Source organism: Macrotis lagotis, chromosome X (assembly GCF_037893015.1).
Source record: "Macrotis lagotis isolate mMagLag1 chromosome X, bilby.v1.9.chrom.fasta, whole genome shotgun sequence".
NCBI lineage: Eukaryota > Metazoa > Chordata > Mammalia > Peramelemorphia > Peramelidae > Macrotis > Macrotis lagotis.
The window spans coordinates 703,920,897-703,936,982 of NC_133666.1; the positions used below are offsets into that span (position 1 = coordinate 703,920,897).

Below are 16,086 nucleotides of genomic sequence, written 5' to 3' on the forward strand. Positions count from 1 at the left end.
AAACCACAAGAACTCTGATATAGTCTATTCAATCCTGTTAAATATAACTCCATATTAGTCATATTGTAAAAGAGGAATCAGAACAAAAAGAAAAAAAAACATGAGAAAAAATTTAAACAATGAAAATAGTCTGCTTTACTCTGTATTCAGACTTTGTAGCTCTTTCTCTGGGTGTGGATGGCACTTACCAATGCAGGGCTTTTAGAGTTGTCTCAAAGTTAGAGAACTTCTGGGAGGAGAGAAGTCCATCCTAGTCAGTCATCACGCAATGCTGTGGTTAATGTGTAGAATGTTTTGGTTCCACCTTTTCATGGCTTCTTACAAAACAATAGTATTCCATTGCATTCATGTATCACAATTTATTCAGCCATTCACCAATGGACAGGCACTCCCTCAATTTCCAATTCTTTGCCAAATTCAAATAGAACTGCTTTAAATATCTTTGCACATGTGGGTCTTTTGTTCTTACTGAATCAAAGGGTATGCATAGTTTTATTTCCCTTTGAGCATAGTTTCAAATTACTCTGCAGAATGGCTGGAGCAATTGTCCGTTTTCCGTATCCTCTCCAACATTGATCATTTTCCTTGTTTTGTCATTTTAGCAAATCTGATAGGTGTGAGGTGGTACTGCGCGTTGTTTTAATTTTCACATCTCTCTAATCAATGATGATTTAGAGTGCTTTTTATATGAGTATAAATAATTTTAATTTCTTTGTTTTTTTATTTTGCAAGATAATGGGGTTAAGTGACTTGTCCAAGGTCACACAGTTAAGTATTAAGTGTCTTGAGACTGGATTTGAACCCAGGTCCTCCTGACTCCAGATTCAGTGCTCTATCCACTGCATCACCTAGCTGCCCCCTGATAGTTTTAATTTCTTCATCTGAGAACTACCTGTTCATAGCCCTTTGATCATTTATCAAGTGGGAATGACTTGTATTCTTATAAATTTGATTCAGTTCTCTCTATATTTTAGAAATGAGTCCTTTTGCAGAAACATTGGTTACATTCGTTTTGTTTGTGCAAAACCTTTTCAATTTAATGTAATCAAAATGATCCATTTTACATTTCCTAATACTCTTTATCTCTTGTTTTAGTATCAATTCTTCTCTTTCCTATAGATCTGACAGGTAAACAATTCCTTACTCTGCTCATTGACATATGGCATCAGTCTTTCTGCCTAAATCCTGTACCATTCCAACCTTATCTTGATATAGGGGGTAAGAAGTGGCTCTATGCCCGGCTTCGACCATTTTCTAGTTTTCCTAGAAGTTTTTGTCAAATAGTGAGTTATCATCCCAGAAAGAGCAGAAGCTTCTAGCTGACCTCTTTGCTTCTCCCTTTGAGACTTAGACTTCTTCCTTGGATCCCTTGAATGGGGAAGGCTTTCTGTAGGGGTAGTGCTTCATGGAGGTGAGAAACTGTGATTTTGAGGAACTTTTCCTGGAGGAGATTCTTCCATGCCCTTTTCCACCCTTACCCTCTATTGCTGGGTAATTCCAGGAAAGGTATTTGGTATCTCGGGGCTCCCAGACGAGGAAGAACAATGCGGAGAGCAAGAAATTGTTTACCTATCAGATCAAGAAGGACAGTTTGATTTAAAGGGAGATAGTATGAGACCTCGAGGAATATGTCTAGAAAAGTGATGATGATGATGTTTTGTCCTTTGTTCTCGAAAAGACCATGACATCAGGGAGGTGATGCCATGGCAAGCAAGTCACCAGCTTAATTTTCTCCTCCAGAACCACTGGGGCTCTGGATTCGAGGCAATCAGGGCTAAGAGACTTGCCCAAAATCACACAACTAGTAAGTGGCAAGTATCTGAGGCTGGATTCAAACTCTTGTCCTCCTGACTCCAAGACCAGTGCTCTATCCATGGTGCCCCAGAAACAGAACTAAAGGAGAGAGCTTGGCATGCTCTAGCTATGCTTAGGGAGTTATGATAAATGACTGAGAAGATGTAAAGTAATTTTAAGATACACATTTTGTGGCAGACCCAAGGTGAGTGGGGTTCTGCTTGGACCCAAGAATGAGCTGAGTCAGGAGACAGGCCAAAGACACTGACTAAGTCTAGAGGGTAGAAAGACTTCCCCAACACAAATGACTGTCTCAGACATGGGCAAGGGCTGCCCTGCCCTGGCTAAGGTCAGGTGCTGACATGCCAAGTTTATTATTATGGGGTATGGGGAGTGGGACTGGGCTCTATTGAGGTTCCTTCTAGCTCTGCTGTCCAATGATAATAGGACTTAGAACTTCAGGCGACTTCAAAGTCCATTCTGTCTAATTCCCTCCTTTCTGGGAAGAAGGGAAGGGACTTGGCCAGAGTCACACAGACAATAAGAGAATGGTTATTTGTACTTAACTTTGCCATATTTTCGTATTTATTCATCCTCTATTCCTCCCTGGCTCCCACATTCTGTACCTTTCCTTGGAGAATTTTGCATCATCTTCCTTTTCTAATGTATCCCTTCCCTGCCCGTCCCCATCCTTCTTAGAGCAAAGAGAGAGGAGAAAAGTTTGGTGTAAAAAGAGCTAGCTTTTCTCTAGAGACCTTATCTGAACCTCTCTACATTATTGATCCCTATTTAGAGAAGAGGAAATGAATTCTGGGTTAGAGTGCAAGAGATGTTCAGGGAGGACCTGCCATTCTAGTGGGAGGGCTGTGCATGCACCTTGGTGTCCACCTTCCTCCCAGTTCCTACCTGTGGCTCTAAGAAGTTGGCGCACGGCCAGCAGTCATGCTTAGTTAAATCATCTGGGAGGACAGGTTAACTAGAGTCAGTTCACTGATGGGCTTCCACACTTCAGTGAGGCTACCCCAAGCATGTGCAAACTTCCCCCAGCCCAGGAAGCAGATGCTGGGAAGGCTTAGAGCTTGGTCAGGCGTGGCAGACACCGAGGTCATCCACCGCATCCTGGACCTTTGCTCTTGCCACTCTTCTTGTCTTCTGCCCAGTTGTTAGACCCTGATGACTCTGGAAAAGAAAGTGAGGTGATGACTTCCTGAAACTCCACCTCACTGAAATCCAATTCGTGTGCTCATCATTGGTCCTCTTGGAAAATGAAGGACAAGCAATAGTACTAGACGAGGAAACTGAAGCAGACAGAAGATAGTCTGGGGATCACTCAGTCATTAAATGTCTGATCAAAAATGAATTCGGGGGGTGGCTAGGTGGCGTAGTGGATAAAGCACCGGCCTTGGAGTCAGGAGTACCTGGGTTCAAATCTGGTCTCAGACACTTAATAATTACCTACCTGTGTGGCCTTGGGCAAGCCACTTAGCCCCATTTGCCTTGCAAAAACCTAAAAAAAAAAATGAATTCGGGGGGACAGCTGGGTGGCACAGTGGATAGAGCATGGAAGACCTCAGTTCAAATCCAGCCTCAGACACTTAATGATGGCCTAGCTGTGTGACATTGGGCAAGTCTTAATCCCATTACCTTAAATAAATAAAAAATGTTTAAAAAATGAATTCAGGGGGTGGCTGGGTGGCGCAGTGGATAAAGCAACAGCCCTGGAGTCAGGAGTACCTGGGTTCAAATCCAGTCTCAGACATCTAATAATTACCTAGCTGTGTGGCCTTGAGCAAGCCACTTAACCCCATTGCCTTGCAAAAACAAAACAGAAAACGAATTCAGGTCTTTGGGACTCTGGACATTGTGGTGCTTCCTGGCTAAGATTCAGTAGCATTCATCATCCAAGGTAGATGGCTTGTATATTGTGTTCCTCACCCATAGTTTCCTACCTCTGCCAAGAAGGAAATTGGACCCGTTTTCCTAATCTTAGCCTACCTTGAACATCATGATCTCACCTTCACTCTGCTTTGGGACAAAGTCATTTTCCTAAATGTCTCCCCATCTCCAGTCATGGTAGTGAGGGTCTTGCTGTTGTTATATCTGGCTGCTCCAACTGGTAGAACCATCTTCCCTGGGTAGAAGGACACCAGTTGTTGTGGCTCTTTTAATAGGTAGCGGCCTTTCTTTCTCTCAATCTCATCTTCATCTCAAGATTTTAGTTTGCTAGGTGACTTGACCCCTACTGGCTTCCCATCACCTTAGGGCTAGAGGGGCCTCAAGTGCAACTTGTAAAGTGCTGGGTCCAACTGTGGAGAGGTTTTCATGTTGGCAGCTGTTTGATCTACCTAGCTGGTGGTCTCAGAGGTGCCCAAGGGTGCCCAGCATCTAAGCAACCTCCTCCTTTATCCTCTAGCTCACTACAAAAGATGCTCAGGGATAGCCTTCATAGTCCCAGTGGGGGACCCTGTATCTTGGTAAGCATCCAGCTGGTGGTAACTCCCCTGAGGCCCACCTGAAGATAGCACAACTAGCTATCCCTCTCCAAATTCAAAGTCTTGACTTCCCCCTTCCCTCGACCCCCAAAGGATGGTGATTTGCCTGAGGTTCCACAGCATGCCAGGACTGAATCCTGGGTTTTTTCTTGCCTTGGGACTTTCTTTGGCACTGACCTGTCAGAAAACCAGTGTCTGCTACTCCCCCCACCCCCCCGCCACTGCTATCTTCATATCTGGGAGGCTTCCTGCCCTGCATCTGCAGTTAGACCCAAGCCATCCAGCTGGGATCTTCCCATTCCCATTGCCTCAGTTTCCCTCTGATGACCCCTCTCTCCTGACTTCCTGTCTTCCTGCTCTCAGATGTTGCTATCTCTGTCTTGATGGCAGTCCTCCTGTCTCTACCTCTTCTCTCATCTCAGCCTGTCCCTCCGCTGCTGCCTGGAGCAGTATGGCAATTCCTCAATGGAGTCCAGGAACCACATTGGTTGACAGGCCCTGGTCAGACCTAGGCAGCCCAAAGTGCCCTTGAGAGCTGGCTTTCCAGAGGAGGTGGCTTTAGATAGAACCTGCCAGAGGGGCAGGAGGGCAAAGAGGCTGAAAAGATGGGGTGAGGGAGGAGGGCCCCAGTGGCCTTCTTGAGAGCTACCTTGATTGTTGGGTGCTAGGGTTTGATCATCGGTCACCCAGGAAGGGAGGTACTGGTTGGTTTCTGCAGCCCCAGCTGCTCTGATGTTTGATAGGGAAAGGGAAGGGAGCAGTAATCATCACCTACGATGAGACAGGCTGAGCAGAGCCCTTGCTGCCATGATGCCTTTGTGTAATAGATGGGCCTGGGGCATTGAGCCTTGGTGGCCCAGAGTTGATCTTGCATTCAACACCTTCTTGCCCTACATCCTGCCCTACCCTCCTGGTGAGGGTCCAAGACTGTCAGCCCACCTGCCAAGGGTGTCCTCGATCATGGCCTCCGGGTCATGGCCTTTCAGCTGGTTCCAGGAGGGCCCCTTCTGGTTGGCTGTCTGGAACATCTTTTATTTACCTGATGGTTGTTCTGATGCCCCCCCCCAATGGGCAAACTTTCTCTTCTGACGAAGAGAAAAATTGGGGAGGAGGGGGATGGAAGAGCTTGAGTGAAACCATCGCACCTTATTTTGGTACCCGAGTTGGAAGGGGAGGATTGGAGAAGAGGGGAGGAGAGGAGGGAGAGAGAAGAAGGTGGGACAGGGAATGACTGGTGGGCCTGCCTTCCTTCAGCTCGTTGGCCATGGCTACACCAGTTGGCTGGGCTGCAGGGGAAGCCTCCTGGTGCCTGGGCGCTGGCTCAGGGAAGGTCTCCCCAGACTGGCTCCTCTCCATTATCCAAGGCGCTCCTGGGGAGTGGGTGTGCATGGAGGCTATGCCTTCTTCCCCATCTCAGGGTTGATGGGAAGTGTGGGTCCCCGGTTCCCCAGCTTTCTCAGCTGCTCTGATTTTATTTGGACAGAGGATGCTACCTCCAAGTCCCTGAAGTGCTGTGTGCTTGGCAGCGCTCTGGGGCCAGAGTCCGCAAGAGCTGTGTTCAAATGTGACCTCAGACACTTACATCACAGCTGGGACACCCTGGACTTGTCCTCCCTGATCTCAACTTGAATACCTGCCCTCCTGACTCTGCCAGATCCCTCTCTGCTTTCCCATTCTCCTGGCTTTTAAATGCTATTTTCTTTTCTCCCTCTCTCCTTCTCTCTCTCTCTCTCTCTCTCTCTCTCTCTCTCTCTCTCTCTCTCTCTCTCTCTGTTTCTCTCTCTGTTTTTCTGTCTCTGTCTGTCTGTCTCTGTCTCTGTCTCTGTCTTTCTCTGTCTCTGTCTCTGTCTGTCTCTGTCTCTCTCTCTGTCTCTCTCTTTCTGTCTCTCTGTCTTTGTCTCTCTCTGTTTCTCTCTGTCTCTGTCTCTCTGTCTTTATGTCTCTCTCTGTCTCTGTATGTCTCTGTCTCTCTGTCTCTCTGTGTGTGTGTCTCTCTCTCTGTGTCTCTCTCTCTGTCTTTCTGTCTCTGTATGTCTCTGTCTCTCTCTCTGTGTCTCTGTGTCTCTCTCTCTGTCTCTGTCTCTCTCTGTTTCTGTCTCTCTCTGTCTCCCTGTGTCTCTGTCTCTGTATGTCTCTGTCTCTCTGTCTCTCTCTCCTCTCTCTCTCTCTCTCTGTCTGTCTCTGTCTCTCTCTCTGTCTCTCTGTCTCTCTCTTTCTGTCTCTCTCTCTGTCTTTCTCTGTCTCTGTCTTTCTCTGTCTCTGTCTGTCTCTGTCTCTCTGTCTTTCTGTCTCTTTCTCTGTCTTTGTCTCTCTCTCTGTTTCTCTCTGTCTCTCTCTGTCTTTCTGTCTTTCTCTGTCTCTGTATGTCTCTGTCTCTCTGTCTCTCTCTCTGTGTCTCTGTCTGTCTCTGTCTCTCTCTGTCTCTGTCTGTCTCTGTCTCTCTCTGTCTCTGTCTCTCTGTGTCTCTCTCTGTCTCTGTCTGTCTGTCTGTCTGTCTGTCTGTCTCTCTCTCTCTCTCTCTCTCTCCCCGACCCCCATCTGTCTCTCTCCCCTCCTTTGGTTGTGACCTCTTCCCCAGCTGGAGTTGGGAAAGCTCTCCATGTTCCTGTCATTTCTTTTTCAAAGTGCCCTTTCATTTGGAGGAGGACGCTTCTTATTGGGAAACTCCCAGGGGAGTGTTCATGTGGTCTGAGCCCCCATGCAGCTTTGGGGTCCCAAGGGCCCATCCCCGCCAGAGCAATGTCAGAAGCCCAGAGGCTCCGCTCCGATGTTAGAGGTCTCTGAGTGTCTCAGAGTCTCCTGGGGGCATTTCAGACCCAGTGATGGGAAAGCACATGTGGGGGGGGCAGGGGTGCCCAGTGCCTTGTGTCCATCTCCTCTGGACTCAGAATGGCCCCCTCCCCCTTAGATTGCTCCCCCCCACCCCGGGCCGGGTTTGGAGGCAAGCAGAGGCCAGGGCCCTCGGGGCTGGGGCCCCAGGAGGCTCAGCTGAGTCTCCACTGGGCCACATCCTGTGGAGTCTTTCCCAGCTCCTGGGGTCCCTGCCCCTCCCTCCCTTCCCTCCCCTCCCCTCCCCTAGGGGCTGGACTCTGGGACAGCTAGGTCCAGGCTCCTCCAAGCTGCTGGCTCCTGCTCTGCTCCTCTATCCCCCATCCCCCCACCCTCCAGGGGTGCTCCGGGGAGGCCCCCACACTGCCGTTCACTCCCACCCCTCCCTCTCCACAGCCTGCAACAGACCAGGCTCTCTCCCTGAGGAAAGGGGGCCCCCTGGGAGGCCCTGCACCCACCTACTTCCCAAGGCCTGGGTAAGTGGCTGTGTTGTTCCAGCTGGGCTGGGAGGCTGTGTGATCGTGGGCCGGTCACTGCCCTTCCCTGGGCCTCCATGCCCATCTCCAAGGTTTCTGTCCCGTGAGCCCTCTTGAAGCTTTTGGGTGGGAAAGGGAAGTCCCCTGCCTGCTCCCCGAACCCCCCTCCCCTTCCCCTCCCCCTCCCCGGCAGCTCTTTCCGAAGCAGTGGAGGATGTGTGTCTGCAGGGAGTCCCCGCTCTGCTCCTGGCCACATCTGGCGGGTGGGGGCAGGGCCGGTGGTCTGGACTGGGGGGTGGGGGAGCCAGACCTACCCAACCACCCGTGCCTGGCCCCGGCCCCAAGCAGGAAACCGCCGCTGGATCCCAGAGCCAAAGCTGGACCTGGACCATCCACGAGGCACGAAAGGAAGGGGAGCCCGGGGCCTGGGGCCCTGATTAACAGGGGGTGGCATCCTGGAGACTGGAGGCAGAGGGGATCCCTCAATCCACCCTCCACCAGTGCTGCTTAGACTCCTTCTATATGTTGGATGATGGGCAACAAGGAGGTTCCCAAGCCAAATGGCAGCGGGCCCTGCCTTCAGTGAGCTTCCGGTCTGCACGGAGGACAGGCCGGCAGCCTATACAGCTACAGAAACCACACAACAGACACAGCGGGGAGGGAGAGCACAGTGGTCCTGGGGACCAGCCACGCAAAGGGCGGGCAATGGGAGATGCAGCAGCGGCGAGTCCAGATGAATCGGACCTGGCCACGCCTGAGTCTGGGAGCTGGGAGGGACTTGACAGACCTGCCAGAGACTTCTTCTGTGGAAGCGGAAGATCCATTGGAACCATGGAATATGGAGGAGGGAGGGAAAGATGAGGAGACTGAGGCCAGAGAAAAGGCTCCTGCCCAAGGGCTTCCGGGGAGAGCTGGAATTTGAACCCAAGATGAATGACCATACCCCAATTCAGCATGTTTCCCCCCATGGCAGATGGGGTACCCAGGGTGGGGGGGCATAGCCTGGAAGCCTAAAGAATCATTCACCCATGTGTCTTAGCCCCTCCAGGCTTAGGACTACAAGAACCAAAAGGGAAGGCCCCTGTCCTGTAGGGGTGGGGATCTGTGTTGGCAGGAAACCTGTGACATGGACAGATAGAAATACAGGGTCAGGGGAGGCATCAACCAACCAGGGGCCTCAGGCAAGCCAGTGAGGAGTTTGGGAAACTGGGGGGTGGAGGCAACAGTTAAGGAAGGAGAGCAGTCCAGGACAAAGGTTTGGAGACTGGAGATGAAGTGTTGGGTATATGGAACAGCTAGGTCTGGGGGACTGATCTGGAGGATGGGGGTGGGCTTTAAATGCCCAGCGGAGGAGAACTGAGCATGAGGGAACCCCAGAGGTTCTTGCAATCAGGTCCCCTTGTCCAACATCCAACCTTGACCTTGCCTTTGCCTCTTGGTCCTGACCTGACCTCTTGGCCTTGACCTTGCCTCTTGGCCTGCCTCTCTAAACTCCCTTGAGATCTGAGCCCTGTGAGTAGCTGGCCAACTGGCCCTGCTCCGGGAAGAAGACCATGGGCAGTCTGAGTACTGGCTGGCCTGGAGCAGGGTCATCTGAATGTCAGCACAACCCTGGGCCAGGTCTGCTGAACTTGGGAAGAAATCCTCTCAGTGGGAGTGGGGTACCCTTTGTGCAGAGACTGAACCAGTGGAGCAGCCCCTCCCGGGGTTCCACTGCAGTCAGCTGGGGGTTGACTTGGGACCTTTGAGTCTCATCCATGCCATCCCTTGGGGGGACCCTCTTTTCCCCTTCTCTGTCCCCTGCACTCTGACAAGTACTCTTCTCTGCTTGGGGGCCCTCTCACTTTATCCCAGCCCAGGTGCCCAGGCACCATCACTGAGTTTCAGGTGGGGGTGCTGGGGTCCTGGAGAGGGCCAACCTTAGGGGCACCATCCTTGGGGGCTTTAGCCTGGGGGGAACCTCCAGCCACCTCTTTTCTCTCTAAAACTTCTTGGTGCTGCTGGCAGGGTGCTGGCGTGAGGGATCTCAGGCATGAGGCAAAAGCAGTGGGTGCTGAGGACCTGGCTGTTTCCTCTACACCAGCTCCTTGGGGAGGAAGGAGGAAGGTTCCATCCTCAACAGGAACTGGGGACCAGAGAGCTCCTCATTCTTCTAGTCTCGGAACTCCCCACCTCATGTCACCCTGTCGCACCTCATCTCACCTCATCCCCCCATCCCCCCTCATTTCCCCGTAGCCCACTAGTGCAGGCCCGTGAGCTCCAGTCACCCAGTGCTGGCTCTCGGCACAGCTAACCACGAGTCTATCTTTGCAGGCCCGGGTGCCCCAGCAAGCCTGGAAGGAGGCAGGGGTTCCAGGGCTGAGCTGGGCACAAAGGTGGCCAGGAGGGCCCAGCTCTCCCTCAGCAGAAGCTGGGTTGAATTCTCTCAACTCTCCAACGGGTCCCTGGAGCTGGTAAGTCCCATGTGACTGGCTGGCTGGGGGCCCCATGTCCTGAGCCTCACCCCACTGCCTCTAGCCCGTCACTCCTGCAGCCCCTGCTTGGGGCTACCTCAGCAGGACCCAGGGTGGAGGCCGTGTCTTGCTCCCCTTGACCTCTGCTTGCCCAGCCAGGGCTCCTCCCAGCCCCAACCCCCCTTTTTCCCCCCAGAACAATGAAGAAGAAGCTCATGGTGGGCCTGGTCATCTTGGCCATTGCGGTTGTTGTGGCCTTGATCCTGGGACTCAGCTTGGGCCTGCAGGGCCATCCCTCAGCTTCCCACGTGTACAGGAGTGGTGCCGTGGCTGCTGATGCCGAGAAGTGCTCTGAGATTGGAAGGTGAGTTCGGGAGCCCGAGGCACACCGGCCAAGGTCCACTGGCAGGTCTAGGCCTGCTGGCGGCCCAGCATCGGTGCGAGGGAGGGCCAAGTCACAGCTCGGAGCGTACCTACCGACGGGGGCCTCTAGGCCATCCTGGCTGCTCTTGGCCATGGGCCTTCTCAGGGGTCAGAGGCCAGGTTCTGGGCCTCACCAAGGCCTCCTGGGGGGCCAAACTGTCTTGGTTGGATCCTCAATACCAGGAGCCAATATCCTGAATCTCCATCAACCTGAGGTCCCAAGAACTTGGGGATGGGAGGATGGTTTGGTGGCCACTTCCCAGCTCACCAAGCCAGGCAAGCTGTTGTCCGGCAGACCTCTATGGCCCTCTGATCATCTACTGGAGAGCCACTCAAGAGTGGGGGGGGGGGGGCTTGTCTGGGCTGCCCTTCACATGTCCCTCATTCTTGCTGCCCCACTGGGGCTGTGCCCAGCTACTAGTGATCACTGGCAAGCAGGACCACCCCCTAGCACTCTCACCCCTCTAGTCCCAGAGATCAGAAACCACCCCCTCTGTGCATTGTGGGCCAGCAGCCCCCTGCTTCTCTTGGATCTGGTTTCCAGGCTCTTCTCAGAGTCCCAGGAGTCTTGACTGAGGAGGTTCTCCCAGCTTCACTCAGCTGCTCTGGGTCCATTCTCACAAATCTTCCAGGGCTTCTTGGACCTCTTACTACTCTGCTGGTGGTGGCTCCCACCCCTATTTTGCAGATGAACTCAGACCCTCAGCTCTGCTCTCTTTTGGCACCAGGGCCTGGAGTCAGAAAGACACGGGTTTGAATCCTGTATCAGACAGACACTAACTATGTGACCCTGGGCAAATCATTTCACTTTTGTTACCTCAGTTTTCTCACCTGTAAAATGGGGATCCTAAGCCTGCCTGCCTCCCAGTATTCTGTCAAGTGCTTTGACAATCTTGAGGCCCTCTGTGGAGACTAATGATGTTATTCTGTGGTGCCAGGGTCACAAGATGTGGTGCCTTTGCCAGCCATGCCAGGGGCTCATGGGTCATTGTCCAAAGGTTCCCAGACTGTGTCTGGATGGGCTCCTTCCCTCATCTCCCATGGCCATCACTCTGTCATCGTGGAAGCAAAGAGTTACAGAGCCTTGGGCACCATCTCACATTCCTGGCCCCATCTGGTCTCTCTTTCTGTCAGGCAGCCCTCAACCACAGTAGTCAGTGTCTGTGTCCTGAACATGGCTTGGAGCCCCATGAGCATCCAGTGGGGTGCTGGGGCATAGGGAAAGTGGATTCCTCAGGGGAAAGCCACCCACTTTTTTTTTGGCTTTTGTGAGGCAATGGGGTTAAGTGACTTACCCAAGGTCACATAGCCAAGTATAAATTAAGTGCCTGAGGCTGGATTTGAACTCCTGACTCCAGGGTAGTACTCTACACCGTGTGGCCTAACTGCCCCAAAGTCACCCAATCTTGAGGGGATTTTGCCTTTGAGCATCACCAGGGCTTTGCTCCTGATTTGGGGATGACATTTGTCACTGCACCCTGGGGGGGTGGGGGGCCTGTTGGTGAGCAGGGGGATCCTGGTGAACTGGCTGGCCTCTGACCTGGTCCCGGGGTGGGGGGGTCGTGATGCAGGGATGCACTTCAGGAAGGCGGCTCGGCGGTGGATGCGGCCATTGCGTCTCTGCTCTGCATGGGGCTCATGAACGCTCACAGCATGGGCATTGGCGGCGGTCTCTTCTTCACCATCTACAACAGCAGCACCGGTGAGTCTGAAGGGGGTGGCTTCGGGCATCTCCAGACTGAGGGAAAATGCATGGGGAAACTGAGGCACAGTGAGAGAAGGGGCTGAGCCCGGGGACTGAAGGACTGCCTCTCCTTTCCAGGAAAAGCTGAGGTCATCAATGCCAGAGAGGTGGCCCCGAGGCACTCCTTCTCCAAGATGTTCAATACCTCGGAGCAGTCGCAGAGAGGTGAGCGGGGCAGTGCGACAGTGGGCTGGGGGGTCCTGGGGAGGAGAGAAGACCCCGGAGCAGCCCAGGTGCCACCGACCCTTTGAGGGCTATGGCTGGACAGCCACACAAACACAGCCACACAAACATGCACCCTACCAGGCAGACTGATGCACACGTGCGTGCAAACCTCACTGACACATACAACTGTACATGCAAACATACATGTGTGCACACACATATGGTAGATCACAGCAACACACAACCATGTACACCTGTGTGCACACACTCACATGAACACACAGCAGACCACACTGATACACACTCACATGAGCATACAGCAGGTCACACCAACACACACAAATGCACACAGGTGTACATACACTCACAAAACATGTGTGGACCATACTGACACACACACACACGAGCATACAGCAGATAACACACAACTGTGTGCACAAATACTCATACAAGTGGATACATGTGTATAGACCTCACCGACACACAACTGTGCACACAAATACACACACACAAACACGTGTGGACCACACCGATACACATACAACTGTGCACATCCATAGCCATGGGTGCACACACACACTGGCTCTTGTCTCTTGGAAGGGCATCCTCCGCTGGCTCTTCCCTCCCCCCCAACAGAGACCATTCCTTATTCGAGGAAGGAAACAATGAACAAGACCAAGTGCTTCACCCCAAGGGCTCCTCATCTCAGTTCAAGTCAGTGAGCACGTATTAGGCCCCTGCTGTGGAAGTGCCAGGCACTGGGAAGCCACACATAAGTGACCCTGGCTCTGTCCATAGAGAAGGATCTGGAAGGGGTTCCCCCAACTCAGGTGTTACAAAGTGGAAATGGGGGGGAAGGGGGAAAGAAGAGGGAGTTTCTCTCTCCCCATTCATCCCCACCCTGGCAGCCGATGTGCTAGAGGTAGCTTTGAAGGGGAGCAGCTGCAGCCATCGGGGAGCAGGTTCGCACACTGAGAGACCGGGGGTCTTTACCTTGTCAGGGTCAAGGACCTCTCGGGGAGTCATTTTACTGAAACCTCTGGAACCCCTGCTAAAATCGGGCTTCTAAGTGTGGACAATAAAATGGATGCAGAGGGTTCCAAAGGAAACCAATTGGAACCAACATTTAAAAAATCCACAAAACTCAGGTTCAGAGCCCCCTGCTGTTGGGGGTTCAGAGAGGCTCCAGAGACACTTGAGGGGCAGAGCATGGAGACCCTTGCAGCCCAGCATGGAGACTCCACTTCCAGGCCTATGGGACCCCCACCACACATGTGCCCTTCATGAGGGACACATGCCAGTTTACTTAGCTTGACACAATGTGTATTTGTGGGAGAGTGCCCCCCCCCCCCGGGCTATGGGAAATGTTTGTATTCAATAAATACCTTTGCTGATTGTATCTCCTGGCTGCTTGTCAGTGGGAACCACACCGGTGGGGGCTCAGTAGCCATAGGAGCAGGGGAGCAGAGCCCCCGGGGCAGGGGGCTCCTCGTGATGACCCCGGGGGGCCGTGCTTCTCCTGCCACTGTTCACCGGTGCCCAGCAATGTCTTATTCCCTTCTGGAGACTATCGGAGGTCAGGGCACGGCTGCGTCCTTAGGACGATAATAAGGGCTTTAAGCTTTGCAAGGGACTTGACAACTATCTCATTTGATTCTTAGAATGAGAGCAAAGGTACAGGTTACAAATAGAGAAACTGAGGCAGGCAGGTTAAATAATTTACCCAAGATCACATGACTGGTTAAATTAAGTGTCTGAAACAGAATTTGAACTTGGGTGCTCCAAGTCCGGGGTCCTCTCTGGCATCCTTGACCTCCTGGGACTGCAGTCAGACTGGCTGGGGGGGGGGGGGCTCCCTTACTGGGCTGGAGACTTTGATGGGATGGCATGAGAAGAAGAAGTCCCATGAGAGTGGCATCGGGATTTCTATGAGGCAGGGGAAAGAGGAGAGCATCCTGGGCAGGGGGCACGGCCCAAGCAGGGGTGGGGAGATGGGACGTGCTGCCAGTGGCAGGAAGAGGACCAGGGCTGGGTTCACTAAGAGAATAATGGAAAAGGTTGGAAGGATCTGAATCCCAGAGCAGAGGAGACCCGCAGCAGCTATTCTAATAGTCAAGAGGGTCTGCCCCAGGGGTCAGGGGGCGCCTATGGGAGAAATGCTAACAAGATGAAATTTAAATCAGTGACTGACCAGGGCACAGCTTAGAGCTGGGGCAGGGGCTGGGGCAGGGGGTGTAGTAAGAAAGTCAGGGGTCCAGGGAGACCCCAGGGCTTCTGGGCTTTGACTCTGTTGCGCCCTACCTCCACTTCCTCTGGTCAGCCTTCAAAGTTGTCTTTGGCCCAGTGACCTTGGCCTCTTGGCTGGGCCCCTGCTTGGAGCACCCTCTCTCTCCCGGTCTGCACCCCCAAGCCTCTTGGTCTGCCTTTTCCCAGGCCTCTCTGTTGGTGCCTCCCCTCTGAGGATTCCCCCAGGCACCCCTCTGTAGCTTCTTTGCCCTTCATTTACATGTTAGCCCCCCTAACCCCCCATTAGACTGTAAGCCCCAGGGCCTGGCTTACAGTAGATGCCTAATAAATGCTTGTTGGCTTGGTTTGCCTAGAAGGCTAGGATGGTGGTGCCCTCCAAAGTCATAGGAAAGTTGGGAGGACGGGAGGGCTTGGGAGGCGAAGAGAACAAGTTTGGTTTGGGACATGTCGGGTATCCAGGGAGTCAGATGACATCCACTCAGAGATGGTCAGCAGGGAAGCTGGGGCAGGAGAGGCAGAGTGGAGAGGGTCCAGGAGGAGAGGCCCACCTTCCGGGGGCACCAGGGGGCTGGCCCCCTCTGACACAAGGGGGAAGTAGTGCTGCTCTCCCCTCACTGGTCCGGCTGTCCCAGTGGCTGGGAGGGCAGCGCGTTCAAGGGTCTCTGCCCATCCAGGAGGCCTGTCTGTGGCGGTCCCCGGGGAGATCCGTGGCTACGAGCTGGCATACCGGCGCCACGGCAAACTGTCTTGGTCCCGCCTGTTTGAGCCCAGCATCCGCTTGGCCCGCGAGGGCTTCCCGGTGGGCCAGGGCCTGGCAGGCGCCCTGGTCAAGCAGCAAAAGACCATTGAGGAAAGCCAGGAGCTCTGGTAAGCCCTGACAAGGACTGGGGGGAAGATGAGCCCCATCCCAGGACCCACAGACTCCCCCTCCCTCAGCCAGCAGAGAGAGCCTTGGGATCCCCCTCGGGCATCACCCAAGCTCTCCTTTGGGCCTCTGCTTTGGGCCGGTTGTCCTTGCTATTGTTGGGGCGGCTGCTGCCCCCACAGGAAGTAGTGAGAGCCCTTCTTCTGCCTCCCCCAAACCCCAGTAGAATCTTCTGTCGTGATGGGAAGATCCTGCGCCAGGGCGAGATTGTGCGGATGCCCCAGTTGGCCACGACCTACGAGAGGCTAGCCAACGAAGGGCCAGACATCTTCTACAAAGGGAGCCTGGCCCAACAGATTGTCGATGATGTCCAGAAAGCAGGTGAGGGCCGGACAGTAGGAAGCTCCTTGGGGGCTGCCCCCCAAGGAAGAGGACCTCAGTCTACCTGGGCAGCTGATGCTCAGGCTCCTCTGAGGTCATGTTAGAAGGGGCAGGGGTGGGCCGCAATCTAGCCAGAGGAGGGCCTCCCATCCCTCCCCCCATGGTGGAGCAGAGCTGTCCCCTCATCCCTCAAGGGCTGCCCCACCGAGGACTGCTG

At 53.4% G+C, this 16,086-nt stretch overlaps 2 protein-coding genes across 4 annotated transcripts in view; both read left to right on the forward strand.

Annotated features, from left to right (window-relative positions):
• Window positions 1–16,086, forward strand: part of LOC141497082 (uncharacterized) — an 857,774-nt gene that overhangs the window by 737,017 nt on the left and 104,671 nt on the right. The window lies entirely within an intron of this gene.
• Window positions 1–16,086, forward strand: part of LOC141497130 (glutathione hydrolase 1 proenzyme-like) — a 74,345-nt gene that overhangs the window by 53,334 nt on the left and 4,925 nt on the right. For all 3 annotated transcript variants that reach the window (XM_074199757.1, XM_074199758.1, XM_074199756.1), the window contains exons 2-8: window positions 7,512–7,591; window positions 9,905–10,044; window positions 10,241–10,408; window positions 12,039–12,169; window positions 12,290–12,376; window positions 15,298–15,490; window positions 15,712–15,869. In XM_074199757.1, the coding sequence (XP_074055858.1) occupies window positions 10,245–10,408; window positions 12,039–12,169; window positions 12,290–12,376; window positions 15,298–15,490; window positions 15,712–15,869 (733 nt within the window). In that variant the 5' untranslated portion in view covers window positions 7,512–7,591; window positions 9,905–10,044; window positions 10,241–10,244. The remainder of the gene's footprint in view (window positions 1–7,511; window positions 7,592–9,904; window positions 10,045–10,240; window positions 10,409–12,038; window positions 12,170–12,289; window positions 12,377–15,297; window positions 15,491–15,711; window positions 15,870–16,086) is intronic.